We start from the raw sequence: 23811 nt of genomic DNA, 5'->3' as shown, positions 1-23811 counted from the left end.
AGTTCACAATCCAGTAAAAAAGCTCCCCCATAATTTTACTTATTTTGTTTATTCGTGGCAGTACTAGGCAAGCACTAACCCTGAGCCACATTCTCAGGCCCCTTCCATTGTATTTTGAGACAAGGTCTCAATAAGTTGCTAAGGCTGGCCACAGACTTGTGAACCTACTATCTCAGCCTCCCAAGTTGCTGGGATTAAAAACGTGTGTCACTATGGCTGGCCCTCCCTTAACTTGTTACACTACCATCAAGACTACCTTGCCAAGAAAAGTAGGAAGACTTCAACTTAATAATTTCAACAAGGACCAACAAAGTGGTACCCAGCATGGCACATACCAATAATATTTTATTTGTCAAAAGAAAATTCTACAAAAGGTAGCTTAACAATATCTGGAGGGAAAGACAAAATTTTCATTTGTTGTATATCAGCAGAAAGTGGGTTTTGTGAACCAAATCAGATACAATAAATGAGTACATTTTGTCAGGTTACAAAGTAAGACCTGCAGCCTTTAAGGACATCACACAGCATTTGGGAATCTGTTAGGCACATAGTGGGCCAGGTATACTTTCCCTCCCAACATTTAAATTAATCACATCCTCCCCCCCGCCACACTTCCTCCAGGCCTCTCCCCAAGAACTCAGTTTCAAAGGTGAGAGAAAAATCATCATTTCAAATTTACAACCAGGAAAAAAAAAAGAAAGATGTTTGACTTTGATCCATCACAGATATGAAAAATATATACTTAGATATAACTCTCTGTGTGCCTTCTGTAGATCCACTAAACTTATAGATTAATGAATATAAGAATTTATGTAATGTCAAAGTAAATATTGACCTTATCTCTGCCTGGGTCAATATTTACTGCTTTGCCCAATAAATCTCCATGTTCATTTTCACACTGAGTCAATATCAGTTCATTAATTTCTGCATGGTTCGTATCAGCGTTTTATAAAATTTGAATTGCCGGTGAAAACATCCACCTTAAAAAAAAAAAAAAAAAAAAAAAAACTAGATACAGCCAATTAAAGAGAGAAAAAGGCTTTTGCTTTCCCTCTGGCTTCCCTCTTAAACTGGGCACAGTGGCGCACACCTGTAATCCCAGGGGCTTGGGAGGCAGAAGGACTGACAGTTCAAAGCTAGCCCTAAACCTAAGAAAGGCCCTCTGCAATTAAGTGAGATCCTTTTTCAAAATAAAAACATTTTAAAAGGCCTGGGGATGTGGCTCAGAAGATAAGTGCCTCTGGGTTCAATCCCTGGTACCCCCCCAAAAAAATTATATACATTTTACACACATACATACACACACACACACACACACACACACACACACACATATATATATATATATATATATATATATATATATATATATACACACACACACACACACAAACTATAAATACATGGGGGCTGGGGTTGTAGCTCAGTGGTAGAGTGCTTGCCTAGCATGTGTGAGGCACTGGATTCGATCCTCAACACCACATATAAATAAATAAATAAATGTTTTGTGTCCATGTACAACTAAAAATTTTTTCACTATAAATACATACTTTATTTTATATATTAATAAAATGAAATATATTATGTATTTTTTAAAATAATATATATAAGTTTCCATATTATGGATATATTGGTAATAAGAAACTTGATTCTTGATATACTTTCATAAAATATTGAACAATTTTAGAAATAAGAATGTAAAGATGCAATACATCTCACTTCTCAGTAATACCCCCACAATTAACTTTGGTGGCCAGTCTCCAAAATTCTCGACTGTATTCATGAACAGGACCATTTTACCCATATTATCTTAACTCCTCCTCTAGATCGACCTACTTTGTTTTGGTGGCTGTTAGGTAAGTGTTTCACCATAAGAATGTACTATAAATACCCAAATCCCTCCTGATGGTCATTTAGATTGCTCAACACAGTGCCACTTAGGGGACATGCACAAGTGTATCTAAAAGATAAGTCCCTAAAAGCAGAAGCGCTGGAGGAAAGACTATCAATATTTAATTTTTTCACAGATGTTACCAAAAAGCCCTCCAAAAAGGCTTCATTAAAATTCTCAGCCTTCCATTCGCTGGTGTTTCAAAAGCCCCATTACTGCTGCATCATCACGGACGCAAAGCACTTGATACCAACGCCACATTGGACAATAGTTCCTCCTCCTACCCATCAGCATCCGTGAACTTTACAAACGCTTATGAAACTAGCTCCAGGAGTAGCAAGGATTCAAATACAGCTCGGGAGAAGGAAGGGAAAAAATACCTGAGCTGAGAAAACAACTTCTTTCAAATGGTAAGAAAAAAAAAAAAGGCAAAGTGGCCCAGTACTGAGACAAGTTCAAGGTCCCCAAAGCCAATGTTGGCACATTTTTTTTCCCTTATATACTGAAAGCCCTGACGAATATGGGACCATGTAGTTTTTTTTGACTCATTCTTTTTATCCCTATTAACACAGATCGAACACAAAAGAAGAAGAATACCAACAGGAAGACAGTTTGTCCTACAATGTGTTCCCTAGTTTGAGGACCTCCTACCCCCAAAACATGGAGATAGGAACACGGATCGAGGAAGATTAATTACAGACAAAGGTACTACTCAAAGAACAACGAGACTCAAGAACACAGGATGGGCAGAACACTACAACGCATCTTAATTGGTTCAAGTCCAAACTGTACAACTATCCCACTCTCCTGTTTCCTTTCACTCATTTTAAATTAAATGCAGTACTATCTTCAGTCACCCTCAGGGATTAGGCTAGACAATTCCTTTTACTTTCTCTTCCACGTACAAGCAATAATAAATCCCCATGGAATATGATTAGTTCTCAACATTCTTCTTCTCACACTTTTCCTTCCTCCAACCAATCCTCAAACGGTGTTCATAACTTCCTAATACCTCTGGAAAGAAATTCTAGGTCCCTGGAATACTGCAACCCTCTTCATATCCCAAATCCAATATTCTGCATTAATCCCTGAACTTTCCTTGGCCTGCTACATGCTCTGGATATACTAAGCCACTTCCAGTTCCCTTGTCACCATCTGAGCGTTTCAGGTCTCAAAGGCCCGTGAGCCTCCTTATCCACCCTTAAAGGTAGAGATTTGGCAGAAGCAATTCTGCAAAGTAGCTGCTCTGGTACCTCTTGTGATAGCACACCTGGCAGAGAATAAGCAGTTAACAAGCATGACAAACAAGTAACTCTGACTTACAAAGTGTCATCGGATTAATATGGACGTGGAAAGAAGATGGAAAGTAAAATATAAAGGAGACTCGGGAAAGATGGATCAAGGAGGACCAAAATAGCTTTGGGGCTGGGATGGTCAAGAGTGAATGCAAGGCTGATCTCTACCCAGCGATGTGGCTCTATTGCAGCAGAGATGTCTACTGCAAAGAAGAGAAGCTCTCTAGGGAGTGATTCCCTTAAGAGACTTCGTAGGAGGCTTTAGGAGGGGTGCAAATAATCTGACAATATTAACATTAAACCTTGGGGACTCTGCCGTGCCTTCCATTCTTCTAATGACAAAGGCAGACATCTGCAGGCATGCATATTTTGATTTACCCTGCACAGACCTTCTTAAAAATAGGTATGGAAATGAAATTTTAAGGAATTTTAATTATATCTTTAAGTTCACCAGGGGAGCTTGTTACTGGAAGGAATCCAACAGGGAAAGCTTTTGAGAATCACCCTCTATTGTATCAGAAGCTCATGGCAGGACCTCCCACCCCCCCAGAGTGAGTGCCTCAGCACAGACTGTCAAGATCTTCATTTATCTGTCCATCCCTCTGTCCATTTGAAAACTGTGCCCCGAATATCCACAAAAGGAGATGTTCTGACACAGCAGGAGAAGCCAGGTATCCTAAACTATAACCATTGTCCTCAAAGATTCTACATTTAGCAGGAGCAATAACACACACATACTTGCATCTTGCTACAAAACAAGATGTTCACATGAACACATAGTGGGGTGGAATATAATTGATAGGCCGGGTGCAAACCAAAAATTATACCACGTGCTGGCATACATCAAATCCTCCAAGTCATCCCATCAAGTGTGTCCATTTATCTCCCGATGACAGCTGAGCAAGTCATCGACCATGCATGTCCCCTGGTTTAGGAAGGCATGCCTCTTAGGCCACTTGACCTTCATCTAACCCCAATGCCAGAACTTTTGCAAAGGTCAATACATGCTTCAATTTTGGATTCTTCTAATGATGACTTGATTAAGTTTCTATTTTATTTTATTTATTTTTATTTCTTGGTACTAGGGATTGAGCCGAGGGATACTCTACCCCTGAGATACATCCCCAGCCCTTTCTAATTTTTTTCTTTTTGAAACAGGAACTGGCTAAGTTACCAAGACTGGTCTCAAACACGCCTCAGCCTCCCAAGTTGCTGGGATTACAGGCCTGCACCACCACACCTGCCTGACTTTATAGTTCTTTAAACACAGAAGGAACATGAGATGTAGAGTATTAAAGATGTGGGGGGAAATGGGGTGGCGGAGACCACACCTGTTTTTCTCTAAGTATCTGAGGGAGAAAAGAGAAACTGCTTTATAAAAATGCCTTGAATTTCCAGTTGGCTTGTCCCAGATTTGTTTCTCATTCCTCTTTCCAGCAACAGTGACGTACCCAACATGTGTTACTTTTCGTGTAATAATTACAGAAGTTCTGGGAAAACTCCAAAAATTCATGAGCTGTCATCACTTCAAGTCACAGAGAAAAAGTATCTACATCTTAGCTGGGTAAAACAAACAGAAGAGAAATTGTTTTAATATTCCCATTGAGATATGTTTTTAAACTATTGTATTTTTTCCTGATGTCATTCTACATGAAATATATTAAAGGATCATTCCCTTTGATTCCCGCTCTGTGTCAGCATGTGAAAAGAGAAATCCAAGGACATATAAATCAATCTTGAAATTATACTCCTATTACTAAGAGTTAACAATAATATCTTCTTATCTACCTGATGGATGATTTTTTTCTCCCACTGAGCTGATATTATGATCCCTTTGTACAGGAGACTAAATTAAGAACCACAAAGGTGACCCATATAGATGACTATGACAGAACTGAACAGGTTCTGCCATCCAGAGTCCCCTCTGCTAAAGTTGCAGGTGTTCACAAAGGAATACTTGGATAAGACTATGAAAGCAAAGTTTTTTGACATTTCAAAGATAAGTAGATGTCTCCATTATCTAAAGTGACACAGGGGAAATGAAATAGCTAGGCTCGTCCTAAAACGAGAAGTGAAGTGTTATCCCAATATTAACGAACTATGGGTGATATGGAAGATGTCCCAAAACCAAGCCATACACGATCAGAACCTCATGCAATTATCTGTCAGGTCTGGGAGGGATGTCATCAGAATAACAGAGTCAATATCAATCAAGCTTCACTCCACACAAAGGTGACTTAAGGAGCAGAACACTGTAACCCAAACCAGGCAACACCACTGGTCACCTTGACCCAGTCCCCAAAACACCACCCTCTTCACTGGCCTTCCCTGCTCCCAAGTGCATCCCAACAGAAGGATCACCAGAATCCACTGAGAATGCTGTGGAAAAGGCTCAACACAAATGGGGAAACTGAGGCTGCAAGCAATTAGGTGTCCTTCCAAAATCCTAATTGATAAAAACTGAGATTCCCCAAATCCCAACTAGACAATTCTTATGAATAACAGCTGAATGAATCTTGGGTACTAGCTCTAAGTATTACCTAGTAATTGACCCACTGTCAATCACGACTGCCCAAAGAGAATTTGATGAACAACTTCAACAGCAGCCAAATCGTGTAACAGTGTCAGCAATAAGTACTTACTGATAATGTTAAACTCAACCCCACAACAACCCTATGAGGGAAGTCCTGTTAATCGTTCCCCATTTCACAGATGGGAAAACTGAGGCATCGAGCAACTACATGTACTTGCAGAATCTTAACTGATAAAACCGTGGTCTCTCTATATGACTACAAAATATATACTCTCAAGGCTGGGATATAGCTCAGTTGGAAGAACACTTGCCTACTATGGACAAAGCCCTGGATTCAATCCCCAGCATCACCAACCAACCAACCAACCAACCAGCCAATAAACCAAACCATACTCTCACACACCACACCCCCCAAAGCCACCCAAGACAGTATCGTAGGAGAAACCAAATGAAATCAGAGAATAAGACAGGAAAATAAAGTATGGACCATTAATCCAACCTTTCAGAATGGCCTGCTTCAGCTTAGCTAAATTTAAGAACATTTCCCCCAGCCAAGAGCCTGACTTCATTTGTCAGTCTTATTTGCCAAGCAACATTTATACCTTGAAATTCACATGTGCAACTACTAATCCTACATCAGGGTGTGCTATAGTTCTAAGTTGTTGAACTGCCAAAAAATAACAGGCTCCAACTCTTCCTGCCCTTTCTTTATTGGCCAAGTGTCTCTGATGGACCCCACATCTTCCTGATGTGGAAATCAGTACCACCATCACTTTGGCATGTGATAACTACTGGGACCGTGGAATTCTCAGCAAGCACCATCTCACCCATGATGATCGCATACAAGTTAAGCATCCCTGACTCAAAAATCTAAACATCTCCATGACCCAAAACTGAGAACAAACATGATGCAACAAGTAAAAATTCCATAATGACCTTGTGACATAGCCCAGTCAAAACACAGACACAGTAAAAATGTCCTATAAAATCAGCCTCAAGCTGTCTATATAAGGTTCATATGAAACAAATAAATTTCATGCTCAGTCCTGGCTCTCAATTCCAAGACATTTCATTTTATATATGCAAATATTGCAAAACCTGAAATCACCAGGCATGGTGGCGCTCTCCTGTAATCCCAGTAGTTTGGGAGGCTGAGGCAGGAGGATCGCGAATTCAAAGCGGGAGCTTCAGCAAAAGCGAGGTGCTAAGCAACTCAGCAGGACCCTGTCTCTAAATAAAATACAAAACTGGGCTGGGGATGTGGCTCAGTGGTTGAGTGCTGCTGACCTGGTAAACTGTCCCCCCACCAAAAAAACTCTGAAATACTCCCAAGCATTTTCGATAAGGATATATGGATATCAATCTGTACCATTATCTGATATCTGTCTCACTCTCCTTATTTTCTCTATTACACCTAACAAACCAGTTCATAGCCTCTGAAGGATTCCTCAAATCACTATCCTAATCTGAATTTCAGAGAGAAAATATCAATTAAAACAAGAGTTGACAAGCGGTGGGCCTGTGAACCCTATCTAACCAGAAACCTGTTTTTGCACAGCCTGTGAAGAAAGAATGCTTTATTGTAGTTTTAAATGGTTGGGTGGAAAAGTTGAAAGAACAGGACTTCCTGACACAGACAAATTCAACAAAACTCAAATTCATAAAGTTTTATCTGAACACAGCCCTGTACTCTCTGTGGCTGCTCCGACCCCATAACAGCCAATCTGAGTAGCTGAAACCGAGACCACGTGACCCGAAAAGTCCAAGATGTGTCTTTTCAGAAAAAGTGTGCCAGTGCCTCAACTTATGCCACTGGCAGACAAGGTACCCACATCCAGACACCGTGCATTCCACGGGGACCAAACAGAGGCTGTTTAAGCCCACCCAAAGAAGGACATCAATCATGCCTCCATCCCAAAGATAGCATCGCTTATGTCCATTCTTAACTGAATAAAGAGAGAAGTTTTAGGCCTTTCCTTTCTTTGCCTCAATGGCAATTGGAGATGCTGATAGGATATAACTTCCAATTTCCTGAGTAACAGCATTATCATTCTAAATTGACGAACTGTAAATAGCAGGCCACTTTACACTTCTTCCTGACTGATATCAGAGCCGAAAAGAACAAAATGATAAATTTTCTTTGGGTTTCTTGGCATGAAGCTATATAATATATATATATGTAATTTTGGCCTTCATCTCCCAATTTCCTTCATTTATCAGAAATGGTGACAAAAAGGCTCTAATTAGATAATTCTAATCACAGAGAACTGGATGTGATGGAAGACTTCAGAATCACTATCTGCTAGGAGCAAAACAAAACAGATAGGCTTTTCTCCCTGTAGGGGCAGGAGATTTATCAATAGACAAAAGGATGCAAAAAGCCAATAGATAAGGTGTAATTAAAGATCAGACCTATAAATTTTACACTGACACAAATTTAACAGGATTTGCAGGCGGAAATTCAGAATTTAAAACCAGAGCATTCACGATGAAAGGAGAGCTTTCGGCTCTATATGCAACAACATTGCATAATGCATAGATTTATTATTAAGACTAATACTCTATGACTTTCAGCTCCTTCATATAAGCAATCCGAATTTTTCAGTGTCAAAGTAATTTCCAAAGTGGTCTATCTTCCTCAAGTATTCTTTCTTAATTAGCTATAATCCATTTTCCATATATTTTTGAGCTTTGCAATCTCTTTATGAAATCACAATCCACCAGTCACATTTTGGTTAACTGTGGGGACCCTGTTGTAAAAATGTCTCCATATGGTATATCTCTATTCCTCCCAACTTAAAATGAAAGAAAATTATTTCCAATATAATTGTCAACACAGCTGTAGCAAGGATCTCTCATTTCACTGGCTCAAAGGCTAATAGTCAAAATATAAATAAAAACTACTGCAGTCTACGGAACTACAATAAATTCCACAAACAAGAGTGATTCGAAAATAAAGATAAAGCATAAAATAAAGCATGTCTCCGCTTAGTTTTAGATATCTAATGCTTTGTAATACTTAGCAGAAGTTTAAGCAGCTGAAGACCAGCCTTACAATTTGTGATCTCTGAAAAACATAGCCACCAAAGAAACAGAAAAGAAAATGGTGCATCTTCAGGAAAGTCACAAGTTAGGTACAATAACTCATGAATGAGTTCAGAAATAAATGCAAATTGAGGGAGAAAACAGGTGGGAAAGATTAACAACCTTGAGAAAAACAGGTTTGAAGATTTTCAACTTCACTAGTAGTGAACTATAAAAGGGTGCAATAAACAGAACTCAGGTGTGAACGTGATACAAGCAGGATTTTGAGCCAGACTTGACCAGATGCCTATAGTGCCAATCCCAACAGCGTGACTTACCAGAGTAGGCCCAGTATGGGTCCCCTGAAGCCTTGCGTCTGCGGATCTGCACTGAGCTGCCGTGTCTGCTGTCATGCAGGGTCCCGACGTAGCCTTCCGTCAACGCTGCAAGTGGGAGAGGAGACCCACAGTGAGACAAAGTCATCACCCCACCACATACACACAGGGGGTCTCATGAACAGATCTGAGAGACTTCAGAGAAGCAAAGACCTTGGAGAATCCACAGATTATCATGACTACTGCTCATATAATAACAGCTTACCATGAGCCCTTCACTTTGTAGCAAAAGCACAGGACATTAACTCCTTTGTATGCACTATTTTTTTTTTTTTTTTTTTTTTTTTTGGTCTGCAAAACACCACCCTGCAGTAGAACAAACAATGAGCCAACTGAAGTTTCAAGAAGTGGTTGTAACTGTCACAGGCCCAAGGTCAGATAAATAGTAAAACTGGAATTCTATGACTTTGGTTCTACTTACATCGATAAGCCCAGTTCCCCTGTCCTATGTGATCTTCACAGAGCTGGGGCTCATTCTACTTGTTTTATAAGTAGAGGAAAAAATTCAGAAACACATACTGGTCCCAGGACCCATAGGTAAGCATGGAGACCAGGGTATCATGGCCTATGCCACCCAAAGAAAGCACAGTGTGACACGAGAATGACTCCCGTGGTGCATACCCGTGTTCCACACCCTTGGGCCCACAAATAGTCACCTGCAGTACTGAGCCCCCGAAACAAGAAGCCCCCGCAACAATCTCAGAAAAGAAACACCACTTAATGATGTATTTTTTGGAAAACTCGAAATGAATCGGATCCGTCAAGCAAAAGCAAAAATATTCAACCCCATTATGAAGAGTTCCCATCTGCCTGCTCCTGTGTTCAAAGACCCTTCTCCCAGCCTCTTCATGGATGCAAATTTCTCTTGTTGTGAATCCACACCTGAATGCACTGATATATTAGATGAGAAATATCACAGGTGCCCGGAATCCAAAATGAAACAGAATTATACTCCAACAATACCCACCACCTGACGATGTTAATATTCAAATCCACCCAAACAAAATCAAGTGCTTTGCAAAAGTAAAAGAAAACGGGGAGAGGAACTGTATATTCAATTTAAGATGAAGAGAGCCACGGGAAAACACAATACATTTTCCATTCCAAATTCGTCAATAATAATAATATTATGATGTAGCTTTGATGAGGATGTGACAGGCTGGAACAGAAAAATCAGGAAAAAGAAGTACTTTGTGCTTCCACTTCAAGTGCACAGACAAGCTTTAACACAAGTAATGCCTGAGCAGAGAGATTCTGTAGAGTATGAGCCCTTTAGAGGAAAGGGGGAATCTGATTAACCCCAAAACATAACCAAACAGTAGACCTAGTATCCCCATATTTATTCACTGGTCCTGATTAAATTACTACCCATCCATAAACTACAATGAAGGCTTAGGTACCCATCATCCAATGTATCCTGCAATTCTCGAGATGTACCCTTCAGAGCCCCAGGAAGTTGGCCATTTTGAGCTTCTAGAGGTCAAAAGTTAAGTTTCTCACATTCTAGTCCCCTAATCCATTAACCCTCCACAAAATAAACTGAATTATTAATCATTAGGATTATTTGTGTTCTTTGCATATGGGAAACTTTTTTATTTGCCTATTTTCTCTGCTTTAAGTAAGTTCTGTCAATTAACTCTTCTTGTTGTGTCCACACAAAAGGAGTAAAAACGACTGATTATACAATGCTTTTTAAATGCCTGTAAAGAAATGACATTTTGTAAGTGGCCCTGGATTTAGACTGAGGCCAAGAGACCACACCTACATGTAAGTTTAACCACAGTAACTGAGCTTTGGCTGGGTGCAGAAGCACCTGCAGCCAATTAATATTAGATTGCAAACAATTAATGGGTAACCAGCCAACCAGGTGACTGACTAAGCTGTAGCCTGTTAAGTTGTTGTTTTTCCTCTGTCTCACCTTCATTTCCCTACAAATGCCGTCGGATCACATATTGGTTGGAGTTCTCAGAACCCACTCAATCCACAAATCATTTTTGGTTTTGTTCAAATAAACTCTGCTAAATTCAATTGACCTAAGGATGTTCCTTTTAACAACACAGTAGAAATTTACTACACAGTCTCCTCATTTGCAATAATAAACCTAAGTGGGTATTACAGATTGGACAGCCACTCCCTGTCATCCCCAATCTTGCCAGCTCTAGCGATAGACTTTGTTTGGTTTCAGCCTGTCAATCATTATATCATCTCCCTGTTCCCACTGATGCATCCTGGCCTAGGGATATCAGCCAATCAGAGATTCTTCTTTCCTTCTAGAGGTGTTATAACATTAGCCCAGAGCCTTGAGAGAGTGGCCAAGGATCAAGTAAGGTATCAACAGAGGAGATAAAAAATGGAACCAAGTCAGAGGAGGCAAACCTATAGATGAACACTCTTGATAATGTCTATGACCTGGACAAAGGCAATTTAAAGCCAGCCCTATCTGTGGCTTTATAGCTTCATGAACCAATTACCTGTTCAAGTGTCTTTTTCTCTTTCTCACATGCAAAAGATACCCCAGTGAGACCCACAGTGTCTTGTAAACAGTTGCTTCAACTTCTGATTGCCAATTTCTCCATTCATAAAGGGCCATTATTAGAATAGTGGTCTGAACTGCTTTTAACCAAAAAAGCCAGGTGTGGTGGCACACGCCTATAACCCCAGCAGCTTAGGAGGCTGAAACAGAAGGATCCCAGGTTCAACACCAGCCTCATCAAATTAGCAAGGTCCTAAGCAACTTAGCAAGACCCTGTATCAAATTTTTTAAAAATAATTTTTAAAAGGGCTGTGGATGCAACTCAGTGTTGAGTACTCCTGGGTTCAATCCCTTATATCAAAAGGGGAGAGGAAAAAACACAAAACTATACCCTGGAATTTGGATTTAAGTGGTCTGGGGTGGAGCTAAGACAGCAGTTTTGGGTGTTGCTATGTAGCTCAGGCTAACCCCAAACTCCTGCCTCAGTATTCTGGGTAGCTGGGGCTGTGGGAATGAAAAACTGCTTCTGCCTCAGTGTGATTCTACATTAAAGCCAGAGATAAAAACCAGCAAATGTCCCAAGGGAGCTGGGCCTAAGGTCGCCCTTATCTTTGACATTCCCAACTCTTGTCCTCAAGGTCTGTAACTTCACAGCCAAAGGCTTCACACTGTTGCAGGGTTGGCAGAGCACAGGGGGAGCTGGCCAGCTGCAGAACTGACCAAAACATGGCTCCAAACTGAGCAAGAACAGAGTTCTAACCTGAAAGCTCACAAACAAACCAGGTGGGAAATTAAGGAAGGAATGGGGTGTTCTTCAAGGATATTAATTCCTCCCCATGCTCTGATGGAACTCAGACTCGTAATCCCCACTACCCCCGATTCCCAGAACCTCTGGGATCATCAGGGTAGTGCAAGGTGCACAGAGACTGCCAGGAAGGTCTCGTATTGGAGGAGCATCAGTGCTGCCCAGTGGCAGGTCCACAGCTGAGTCAGGTGAGCCCAAATCTCCAGGCCCCTTGCTTAGATCAGGACCTGTATCCCAATAGCCTTGAAGAAGTTTGCATTGAGGCCATCAGGTTTGAGGTCCCACCCTTAACCAGCTCCCGAAGCAAACTAAATTATTAATGCAAAAGCAAATCCACAAACATATATCCAGTTGAAGAAACAGAGAAGTTGACACCATAAGATCCTCCCCTATGCACTCAATACCCGTAATGGGCAGTCACCTTCCAAGTGACATAGGGAACATGGATCTGAGCTGAGCAGCAGAAACTGCCTGTCTAAAGATGGGTCTCTTGGGACAAAACAGGAGCTGCCGTAATGTCGAACACAGCCTAGCTGACAAGTAGTAACAGAAGAGCTGAGGGCCACCCCAAGGGAGATGGGTCCCCCTTGTCTTGCTCACTCTCCCTCAAAGTACTGAAGTACAAGGTGTGTTTCACATAACCAGGGCAGCTTGGGCAGGAAAACTTGCTTCTGAAAGCCATATTCCATGGGTTCTGAAGGACTCAAGGGACCCAGGAAAAGCGCATGTGTTTCCTGGACTACTGCCAAAACACCCCCAGAATGGAGCTTCCCCACATACTGTGTGTTCATGAATAGTGAGTGAATGAATGAATGACAGAAAAGTCCAAGGCGACTACTCTGGCAGGTAGAGGATGTAACACTATGTGTATGTGTATGTGTATGTGTATGTGTATGTGTATGTGTATGTGTGTGCATACATAACAAAAACGCCACCTTCTCCTTCAGAAAGATCTGAAGCAGGAACCATCCTGACTACCTAATAAGCAAACCCTCAGGGAGGCCATGCAGAAAGGAACAGTGTAGCCAAGGACTCTATCACTTGGCACCAGATTTGTTTTGTTCAACACATAAATTATTCATTAAAGGTGTCTATATTTAGTTTTCCCTTTTATTACATCTGTCAGTAATGTGTGATTCCTTACCCCAACCCCCAATAAAAACATCATCATGTGTTACTGGATTGCTGCATAAATTAAAACAAAATTTTAAGTTCTCTCCTCAATGCACTTCAGTTAATAATAACATGATTCTAAAAAAAATAACAATTTTCTAGAAACTATTATTTGAAAAGCAGTCAAAATGTATATAGAGTATATTAAACAACTTCATATTGTATTGGCAAGGAACAGAAGATTTGCAAATAGAAACAGTCTGTGGTTCCCAAGTAAAGCTACAGAGTCAGCACACCAAATTCAAATCAATTTTAATACTCTTTGTACCTTCCTAAGCTCAAACAGCCAACCGATGGCGGCATGGCAATGATATGGTATGGCTATGAATCATGCTATTGATTTTCAATATCTTCTGTGCAGAAAATTAAATTATGCAAATGCATGCCTTTACGAATCCTTACCTTAATGTGAAATTGCATAGTTGCTTATGTCAGCAACTTAATTACACAATTAAAAATGGAGCATGCTTATGAATATATGTAGCTTCACTTCAGAACAGAAAATAAGCGTAAATCTGCCTATGGTTATCATGGGAGGGAGGACTGGGTTATGCAAACATGTTATTCGACCAGGTTCTACAGCACCAAACCACTATGGTTTATGGAGCTAAATTCATTTGTCAAAGGAAAGCCCAGGAGGACTTTTTATCATATTATAACATTGCAACTTACTGGAAGAACAGTTATATATGGAGACATATACACAGCTGTATATCTCTTCAAAGTGGTCAATTCTAGTATTATTTGCGCCCCACCCCCACCCCGCCACACACACACCCTTGGTGAGGTGACAAACCAGAGCATAAGGAATTTTGAACTTAAAGTTGCCTTTGAGGGTTGGATCATGTGCAAGGAAGATTCCAGCCACTCCCATCCTCCAGGAGAATCTGGGTCTCTCAATTCCAACAAGATGAAAGCGGAGATTTCAAAACCAATAGTATTAACTAGCCAGGGATGCTTACATCTCCCTCAGCAAGAGGAATCTTAAGTCAACCTGGTTGCTAGGCAGAGAGTTAAATGAGTGACAGGTATTTTCATCAGGGAGTTTTCAGAAACTCCATCTCCTCTCAGAACTTCTACGGAGCCTACCTCATTTCCAGCCTGAAGCGAAAAAGATAAAAATGTTTCCAGCCCCAAAGGCCCAATCCTTTCCTATAAAAATACACTACTACTGAAGATATCAACGCAACTGCTTCCTATGTGCATGATTTAATTTCCCACAGCTACCGGACATAGTTTATAAGAATAAATGTTTTTATTCTGGGAATATTAAAGCAGATGTGTAACCCATCTGCCTAAACTGGATCTTCAGGAGAATTCTGTGTAGTCAGTGTTCTCAGTGTTTCACAGATATTTTGACTTGGGGGTGGGTGGGTTGGGGGGGTACTTCAAGCTGTGTTAAATCTTTGATATTTTGTAGGGAACCTTTTTCCATCTAAGAGCCTTGCCCCTTTGGGCATATTAAATAATGTTCTTGACATGCAGTTCTTAGGTTTTCCCACCAGAGAGAAGCAAGAATCACTGAGTCCGGATTAGATTATAATAAAGTCACTACATGGGGGTGGAAAACGTTTTTCTTCCATAATGGAAATTAGAGAGTACAATGCCCTATTTTCTTTTGACAAAGGCGGTCCATTTCTATGTGCATTTGTATACGGGAATGGGAATAGAAGTCCAAGATGTCCACCAAGAAAAGAAGACAAGAGGCCACCAAAGATTTCAAAAGAACCACTCACTGTAGTCCTTCATCATCCTGGACAGACCCACAACGTCCACTTGATCTCTGCTGTCTTGATCTTCCGTGGGGAAAAGTGGGCACACGGCACAGGTTATACATAGGTGAAGGCAGATAATCAGAACATCCCAAACTTCCTTCTACAACCTGACTGGACATCTTGGGCCCAAAGCCAACTACAGCATTAATACATGAAGTTATTTCCACTTCACCCCATAGCCACTTCTAGATCATTCCACAGGATGAAGAGCTGGGCAGAATAATTCAACTCCCAAACACCAAACCGGAAAACAGCCGAACACAGAAGTGTTGAGGCCCCTGTGCCAGAATGTAGAATTACTTAGGATGATGGACAGGTCACACTCACATCAAGAGTTTTCTTTCTTCCTCCAGAGTCACTGCCAAAAACGAGCCCACTAAAAATAAGCAATAGGCACTCTCATTTTCGAGTCCGGAATACAGATTTTCAGAATGGCAGACAAGCAGTGAAGCAGGCTGTTTATATCTATTATAACTGCTCATACAACAAACAAATTAAAGATCCCTCAAGGACGGCAAAATCTGCATTCAAGCACAATTTTCTCCAAATTTTTAAAGAGCATTTAAGAACATGAAATCCCACACAATAGTCTGAAATGAATATATCTTTATCTTTTTTTGTGCCTACAATAGGCAAAAGGATCAAATTATAGTTAAAAGTAATTAAATATTCCAATCAGCCTCTCATTTCCTTTGTGCCTGTGTTTCAATTAATTGTGTTAAAAACGTACTTGGTGAGTGTCCCAAATAGTAGGATCAAGAAGTGTGTTCTACTACTGCATTACAAACGGTCCTCCTAGCTGTTTGTGATACTGAGTTAACCTCAAATACAATAGATAATATTACAGTAGATTGCCAATTTTATCATATTCAAATGTCTCTATTGTCTCAACTAAGAAAATTTTTTCATCATCTAAAGTGATAAAGAGATCTAATATAGAGCCATGATTTCTTTCTTTCTTTTTTTGTTTTGTTTTTGAGATAAGTAAAATGAATTACTAAAACTCAGAGGCAAAAGGAAAAGGAATCAGACAGCAATGTTGTATCCCAAGGAGCAAAAGAAACACAAACTGCCCTTGTAAAAATGAGTTGTCAGGTGGGAGAGCAAAATACTGAGTTTCTCTTGTGAGTTTATTAAAAAATAATGTAGACCCAAAAAGGTAGAACCCATTTTTTAAAGAAATAAGGACTAAAAAGGGACCCCCTCCCCCAAAAAAGAAAAATCCATCCCTCTGCTATTAACTCTCATAGTTTAAAAACTTATGAAATTAACACACACACACACACACACACACACACACACACACATATTTCCAACAGGTCTAGAAAAAGCACACTTAGAAAATTGATTTATAATGAATGGGCTCATTATACATTTGTAAAGAAACTGAAAATATCTTTCTTTCATAGAAAAAGCATCTTTAAAAAGAAAAAAAATATATACCCCCAGCTTCTAAAAACTGTACAACATCGCATAGAAATATAACAACCCCTTCGAGCATAGTGTAATCCTGTAATCCAAGGGACTAGGGCATCTGAGGCAGGAAGATTGCCAAGTTTAAGGCCAGCCTCAACCAGTTTGCAAGGACCTACACAACTTAAAACACCCAGTCTCAAAATTTAAAAAAGTCTGGGACTGTAGTTTGTGGTAAAGTGCCCTTGGTTTCAACTGAGTATTCTAAGTAGGTAGGTAGGTAGGTAGATAGACACACAGACAGACTCACACAGAGACAGTCTGTTTTTATCCTGTGGTTTGAAATGAATCAAGTCTCTTGATTCTGTTATTTATCCAGAAATTGAAGCATGTTCATGGAGAGCATTGTGGAAATGTCCCGGGCTGTGGATAGGTACTTCCAGTTTGACAACTGCAGCATCTCTTTCAACATCTGAAAAATGTGGGGGATCCAGCCCAGAGATTGCATGGCCACCATACTGAACCTACCCATGCATCAGATGTTTTATCCTGTGTGTGTGTGTGTGTGTGTGTGTGTGTGTGTACAAGCAGGTAGAATTTCCAAAGTAGGAAAAGGCAGGGGAGAAACCGAATGTCATCTTTGTTTGGGGATTTTCTTTTTTTTTGTGAGTGTGTATGGGGTGGGGGGTCCTGGGGATTGAACCCAGGAGCACCTAACCACTAGCCACATCCCCAGCCCTTTTTATGTTTTTTTATTTTTTGAGTCAGGGTCTCCCAAATTTGCTTAGGGCCTAAGTTGCTGTGGCTAGCCTTGAACTTGCAATCTTCCTGCCTCAGCCTCCCCAGTCGCTGGGATTACAGGCGTGCAACATCAAGCCCAGTTTGTCTTTTATTTTTTAACGGGAGATCTGGACCTTATTCCCAATTAGCAACAAAATGCTACATGAATTTTCTCCGTAGAGAAGAGCCAAGAATTTCCAACCGGCTCCTATCTCCACCCAGTCCCAGTTAATCAATTATATTTCTTAAATAGTCTACCTATGGCCCTCTGAGCATGCCCCTGTGGCCTGGCACAATTGTGATTTATTTACTAAGTCAATTACTGCCCATGGGTTGAGTACAGTTAAAAGTATAATCAATACACTGGCTCATGTAATTCTTCCAATAATCCTAGTTTACGTACAACATTTGGAAAAGATGTTACTTGCCCAAGAACACAGAGACCTGAGCCAGATATTACTCTACAGACTGTAGAGTTAACACTACTACAATCTTTTTAAATTTACTTTTTATTTGTGTGTGTGTGTGTGTGTGTGTGTGTGTGTGTGTGTTGCTGGGGATGGAACCCAGGGCCTCACACATGATAAGCAAGTGTTCCACCACTGAGCCACACCTTTGGCCTCTTACAGATATTGGTCACAAAACTGAATTTTTCACATTCACAAAAAGTCTTTTGAGTTAATAGCTACTCCACTTGCTCAAAGGTAAATAACATCACAAGTAAATTCCTACATAAGCCTCAGACAACTAAAAATAGAAGAATTTCAAAAGAAGGAAGCTATCTAGACAACTCCTCACACCAAAGGGAATTGTCAAAGATAAAAAAGCAAATCCCCAATACTAGAAGGAGAAAAATAAAAAAGAATGATTTTTTTTTCTACCATGTTGTTGAGGATCTCCAATTACAACTAGGCAAACATTGGTTATTGGTCTACAAAAAAAAAAAAGCCACATCCATACCAAGTGGAAATACATATTGTTAAAATTTGGAGAAGGAATACAAAAATGATATATGGATTAACAAATTCTCATCTTTCATATTCTTTTGCATAAAATGTGTAACTGACTACTGGATATATTTTTTTATTCTTAAGAAATGAACATTAATTTCAGCCTTTTATAGAGTCCAGTCAACACACACACACACACACACACACACACACATTCTATGTGAAATATTGAAATGCAATCAGTATTTTTTAAAAGGACAAAGAGTAGATAAATCCTACTTAAAAGTGGCTGGGCAACCATTTGCTGACCTCACCACATCCACCAACTCCACCACAATACAACATCACCAAGCAGGTGATTCACAGCTCCAGAACTCGGAGCAGGTAAGTGCAATGGTTTGAAAACTGTCCCCCAAATTTCATGTTTTGGAGCCCTAAGACCCCAATCTCTTCATTAGTGGTATTCAGAGCTGGGAAGTAGCACCTGTGGGAAGTGACTGGGTCATGAGGCTCTACCATCATGGACAGATTAACCCATTAACGGGTTAGGGAGGAGTGACTTTATTATAAAAGCCAGTTGTGTCTGGCACGCTTGCTCTGTGTCTTACCACATGAGGCCCTTCCACCGTGTTACAAATCAAGGTGACCCTCACCAGATGCCAGGGCCATGTCTTTGAGCTTTCCAGCCTCCACTAAGTAAGTTAAATAAACTTCTATTCTTTATAAACCACCCAGTCTGTGGTATTCAGTTATAGCAACAGAAAACAAAGACAGTAACCTTCACAATAACACAAATATCTACAGAGATAATCCCCAACCATGGTAAATTGTAGGTAAAAGCCCAGGCCCTACATTTGAGGATCAAATACAGAAGGCACTCCATACATCCATCTAATCAATTTTGAGACCTGTGACCTCCAGGGCTAGGTTGGAGACATTCTTTAAATTCTGTCTGGCCAGTCAATTCAGGAAACTGACTATTCCCCAGACATATGGACGACTGGTCAACCAGTTTCTATTCTCCCTCCACACTTAAAGAGAGTTTCTGTGGAGTCTGGGATCTCTCCATGGTAGTATGCTACTGTATGGAGCGTCTATCCATGTCTACTTACACACCCTCCTGCCTGCCCTCTAGGGCCTTAACTTATAAACCTGGTGAACAGAATGCAAAAATGGAATGAAACAAATGGCACAGGTGGGGGAGGAATATAATTGAAGAGAATGATCAGGGAAGGAGATGTTTTAGTGGAGGGCACTGGCAGGGAGGGAGGGTGGACTGGGGAACAGCCTACATAAGGATGTAAAAACGGAGTAAAATGTGGCCTAAGGAGGCTGGTCTGGTGGAAGCTTCTCAGCTGGGGAGCTAGTAGGGGGAAATAGAGGAAGAAGAAGGGCAGAATCCCCCAGGACCTCAGGGGAGACTGGGGAGCTCAATGGTGGCAGCCAATGTAGTCTCGTGTATCATATCCTTTAAAACAGCTGTATTGAGATATAATGGGTTTTAGTGTAATTACGGAGTTGTGCAACCATTACCATAATCTAATTTTAGAGCATTTTTACCCATGTATGCTTTTAAAACATGACTCTGAAGTGCAGGGAACAGATTGGAGGAAAGCTGGTGGGAGTCAAAGCTAAAGCTGATCTCCCTAGCCCCCGGGAAGAGGGGGGTCAGGACAGAAAATTCACTAAGTGTATTCCTGCACTTGTGCAAAGCAAGTCGGAGACATTCTCCCAGAAGCTAAATGTTGGAGAGCAAACATTTTACCCTAATATGTACATTTTCTGTTGTTTTCTACGGACATCACTTGACCATTTTCACTTGAATTAAGAACCATCTATAAATGAGTTGCCAGGTGCAGTGGCACGTGCCTCTAATCCCAGTGAGTCAGGAGGCTGAGTCAGGAGGATCACAAATTCAAAGATGAGCTTGTGCAACTTGGCAAGACCCTAGGCTGTAGCTCTGCGGTACAGCATCCCTGGGTTCAGTTCTCCAGAAGGGGTGAGGGGTTGCTTATGCAATAGCACTTTAAAAGATAGCAGTTATGAGAGTCAAAGCAGATACAATTATTTACGAATACAATAAGGAAAAGAAAGAAGCAAGAATGATCTTTCTCACTATATTCTGTCAGAGCTACCTACTGCATAAAACTACATATCTGCAAGATCATGTAAAAAAAATAATGATGATAATAAGCGCCTGTCTGTATGATCCTTGGAAAGGAACTGATTTACTGTATTTCAGAGGGACCCTAGAGGGAGATATTTTAAAAACCCATTTTATGTTTAAGCAGGAATGAAAGCATGGCTTCAACCCCAGCTCTCCCAGAAATGGCTCTGGAGAAGAAGAAAACAAAAAGTCTCCCACCACAAGTAGAGCTGAGCAACTGGAACAGAAGGTAACTTAGACAAAGGCCAATTGATAAATGAAATCAAAGGTAATTCATCTCTACACAATGATAAAGATTTGTCTTTAGCAACTGTTGAAGATTATCCACAATCATGCAAATGCACCCAGGGATAAACATGCTAGGCACTGATAGGGAGATAAATGACCAAAGAGGCTGCTTCCTCCTTCCTCTGGAGTCCCCCTGGAGGATTCTCTGCCTCCTGAAACCCTGAAAAACAGGCCAGGGGATGGCCTTCTTTGATTCAATCCCTGACACCTGTCCCTGGCGTTTAAAAGAAAAATAATAATAACCCACAGAACTGGGTTAGTATTGCCCAGGCAACCACTTTAATGCTACTAGCCAGAATATCCCAGGGCTACAAGTTCATTTTTTTGTTATCTCCATTTTTATTAAGTGTTAGATTTGCTTCCATTCCAGCAAGAATGAGGTGGGCTTTGTTCTCTTCAATTGCAGCAAAGAAATCCTCAGAAGAAATATCTTGCATTGTTTTTGCTTTGCTTGAAGAGGAGTTATTAACTTGAAATAACACAATACAAGTCTCGAGGAAAATAATTTAAGAGGGCTATTACGATCTTAAATAAAACGATTTAATTAAAAAAATCCTAACCACATAAAAATTTTCACCAGATCACATCAAGATGGCTAAAGCACTTATCTCTAAGTCTATTTAGATAGCTCTAAAAACAATTTCTTAAATAATTATAAGGAGGGGGGTGGAAATTCCCCATTTTTAGAAAAAGAGCTATTTCACCAAAGTCCTTTTCCTGATGAAGAAAGGGCAGCAATTAAATAAGCAAGGTTTGTTTCTTTTTCCTTCCCTGGTTCTGCTTCTTCTAAAATCTTCTCAGGCTCGGACCAATTACATTACAAGACCCATCAAGAGTCAAATGGAAAAGCCGTTTTATGACTTTAGAAAGCTCAACTCCAAAATTGAAAGTTTCAGTTCAATATCTCCTCCCTCCCCCGCCCCCGCCCTCAATACCTATCTATATACAAGAAGCATAGTGAAATCAATTTCAGGGAGACTTTTCTACTCTAAATTTAAATTCTTTTTATGACTGGAAGTCAGTCAAACATGGGACGGGAGGGGAAATAAAGAGACAGTGTTATCCTATTGGTTTAAAATAAATATTCAGGCAACTTTTATATGTCTTTTGGGGGGGGGCTCAGTATCAGGCAAAATTGAATGAAGCCAACTCCTCATTTGATTTTGCACAGCCGATAAGGATGTAGCATATGCAGTTGAATATTCTGGAACAAATTGGTACAACACGTGGGCTTAAGACTGCAGGGCCCTTGTTGACAGAGATTCTGAGTGGATTCTGAAAAATCAACACTCCTTTAAAATATTACTTACAAAGGTCTATTCAACAGATGGGCTCTTAAATATCACCGCTGCATAATCTGCAAGGGAGTATTAAGTGAAGAGCCAGGGAGGTACTAGAAGCAAATAGAAACCATGGGATTTTTCTTTCTTGCTGTTGTGTTCAAGATTTGGTTAATCCATCCTTTGTTGTTTAACACAATGGAACCCAAAACTGGAGAAAACCTTTTGCTGATTTTAGATCTTGTAGAGCCCCTGGGATGATATCTGAGGTTTATTCCGGAATTAGTGCTATAGAAAAAGCAAGAAAAAGAAAACACAGTGGGAGAAATGTATTGGGAACTTTTATTTTTTAAAGGTGATACTCTAACCAGGAAGTTCTTATTAAAATAATCCACCCAAAATGAAGAGATACTCAATTCCAGCATAAAACAGTGGAAGGAACAGAGAAATGGGATTGAAGATACTGGGCCAGAAGGAAGGTTTTTTTAACATATGTTTGGGGAAGAAATACAGATTTTTTTTTTTAAACTCCATCTCAATGTCAAAGAAGTATATCCATTCCTAAAATTTCTCTTGCATACACTGCTTAAATTTCTAAATTTAATAAAGATGCCGGGAACAAATAAGATTTCTTTTGCAATTACTGTGGAACAGGAGGGACAGTGCTGGGATTCCTTTAACTAGATGACCTCAGGCTGACATCAGCAGAATGTCACTCCCAGGTTCAAAACCAGGCAAACACAGGTCAAAGTGGTGCCCACCTGTGATTCCAGCAGCTCTGGAGGATTAGAGTTCAAAGACAGCCTCAGCAATGTAGGAGGCCCTAGGCAATTTAGCAAGACCTTGTCTTAAAATAAATATAAAAAATGCTGGGGATGTGGCTCAGTGGTTACGTGCCCCTGGGTTCAATCTCCAATACAAAAAAAAAAAAAAAGGCAACCAAGGTCTAAGTCCCTTGCCAAAGCACTTTGTATGGGAAAGGAATTCAAACCCAGACACTAATAATAAGAAATAATAAGAAAATAAATCTCCACTGATGCTCCACTATGAATGGTATAGATCTAGGGATTTTTTTTTTCTCAAATAAACATACACAAAGACCTAAACACAAAATTCCAAAACAACATATTCAGACCAAATGTAACAAAGTGACCTTTAAACCAGAAACCTCCTGAGGATGATACGAATGTGACATATTCTGTCTCAAGGATTCCACTAAGGCACTTAGATGCCCAACCCTATGTCCCAGAAGAAACAGAATGTGCTTTTGATCATCCTTTTAAGTGATTTCACACAGTAAAGTCCCTCTAGTTGCACCAAAAGATACTGTAATAAAAGTGATAATTCCTGCAAATTATTACAAGGCACACAAAGAGAATTCTAACACCACAACCGACACAGGAGGCATGACAATATCAACTAGCTGCAGAGAACACAAGACTCAGGAAGGGAATGTTCCACACTGGTAGATGTTCACACAGTCACTGAGACCTGGAGATGAGAGGAGTCTCTAATACCCCACCATCCCACACAGAACCCCTGGCCACACGGGCTTAAGAAAACACGCGA

At 40.3% G+C, this 23811-nt stretch overlaps 1 protein-coding gene across 3 annotated transcripts in view; it reads right to left on the bottom strand.

The window, feature by feature from the left end:
* PTPRG (protein tyrosine phosphatase receptor type G) overlaps positions 1–23811 on the bottom strand; it is a 715161-nt gene that overhangs the window by 528465 nt on the left and 162885 nt on the right. For all 3 annotated transcript variants that reach the window (XM_081285863.1, XM_081285862.1, XM_081285864.1), the window contains exon 2: positions 9082–9186. In XM_081285863.1, coding sequence (XP_081141989.1) covers positions 9082–9186 — 105 coding nt within the window. The remainder of the gene's footprint in view (positions 1–9081; positions 9187–23811) is intronic.

This window comes from Spermophilus citellus, assembly GCF_964194105.1.
Source record: "Spermophilus citellus genome assembly, chromosome: 3".
Taxonomy (NCBI): Eukaryota; Metazoa; Chordata; class Mammalia; order Rodentia; family Sciuridae; genus Spermophilus; species Spermophilus citellus.
Note: the sequence above shows the minus strand (reverse complement) of the source record. Positions and strands in the feature narration are given on the sequence as shown.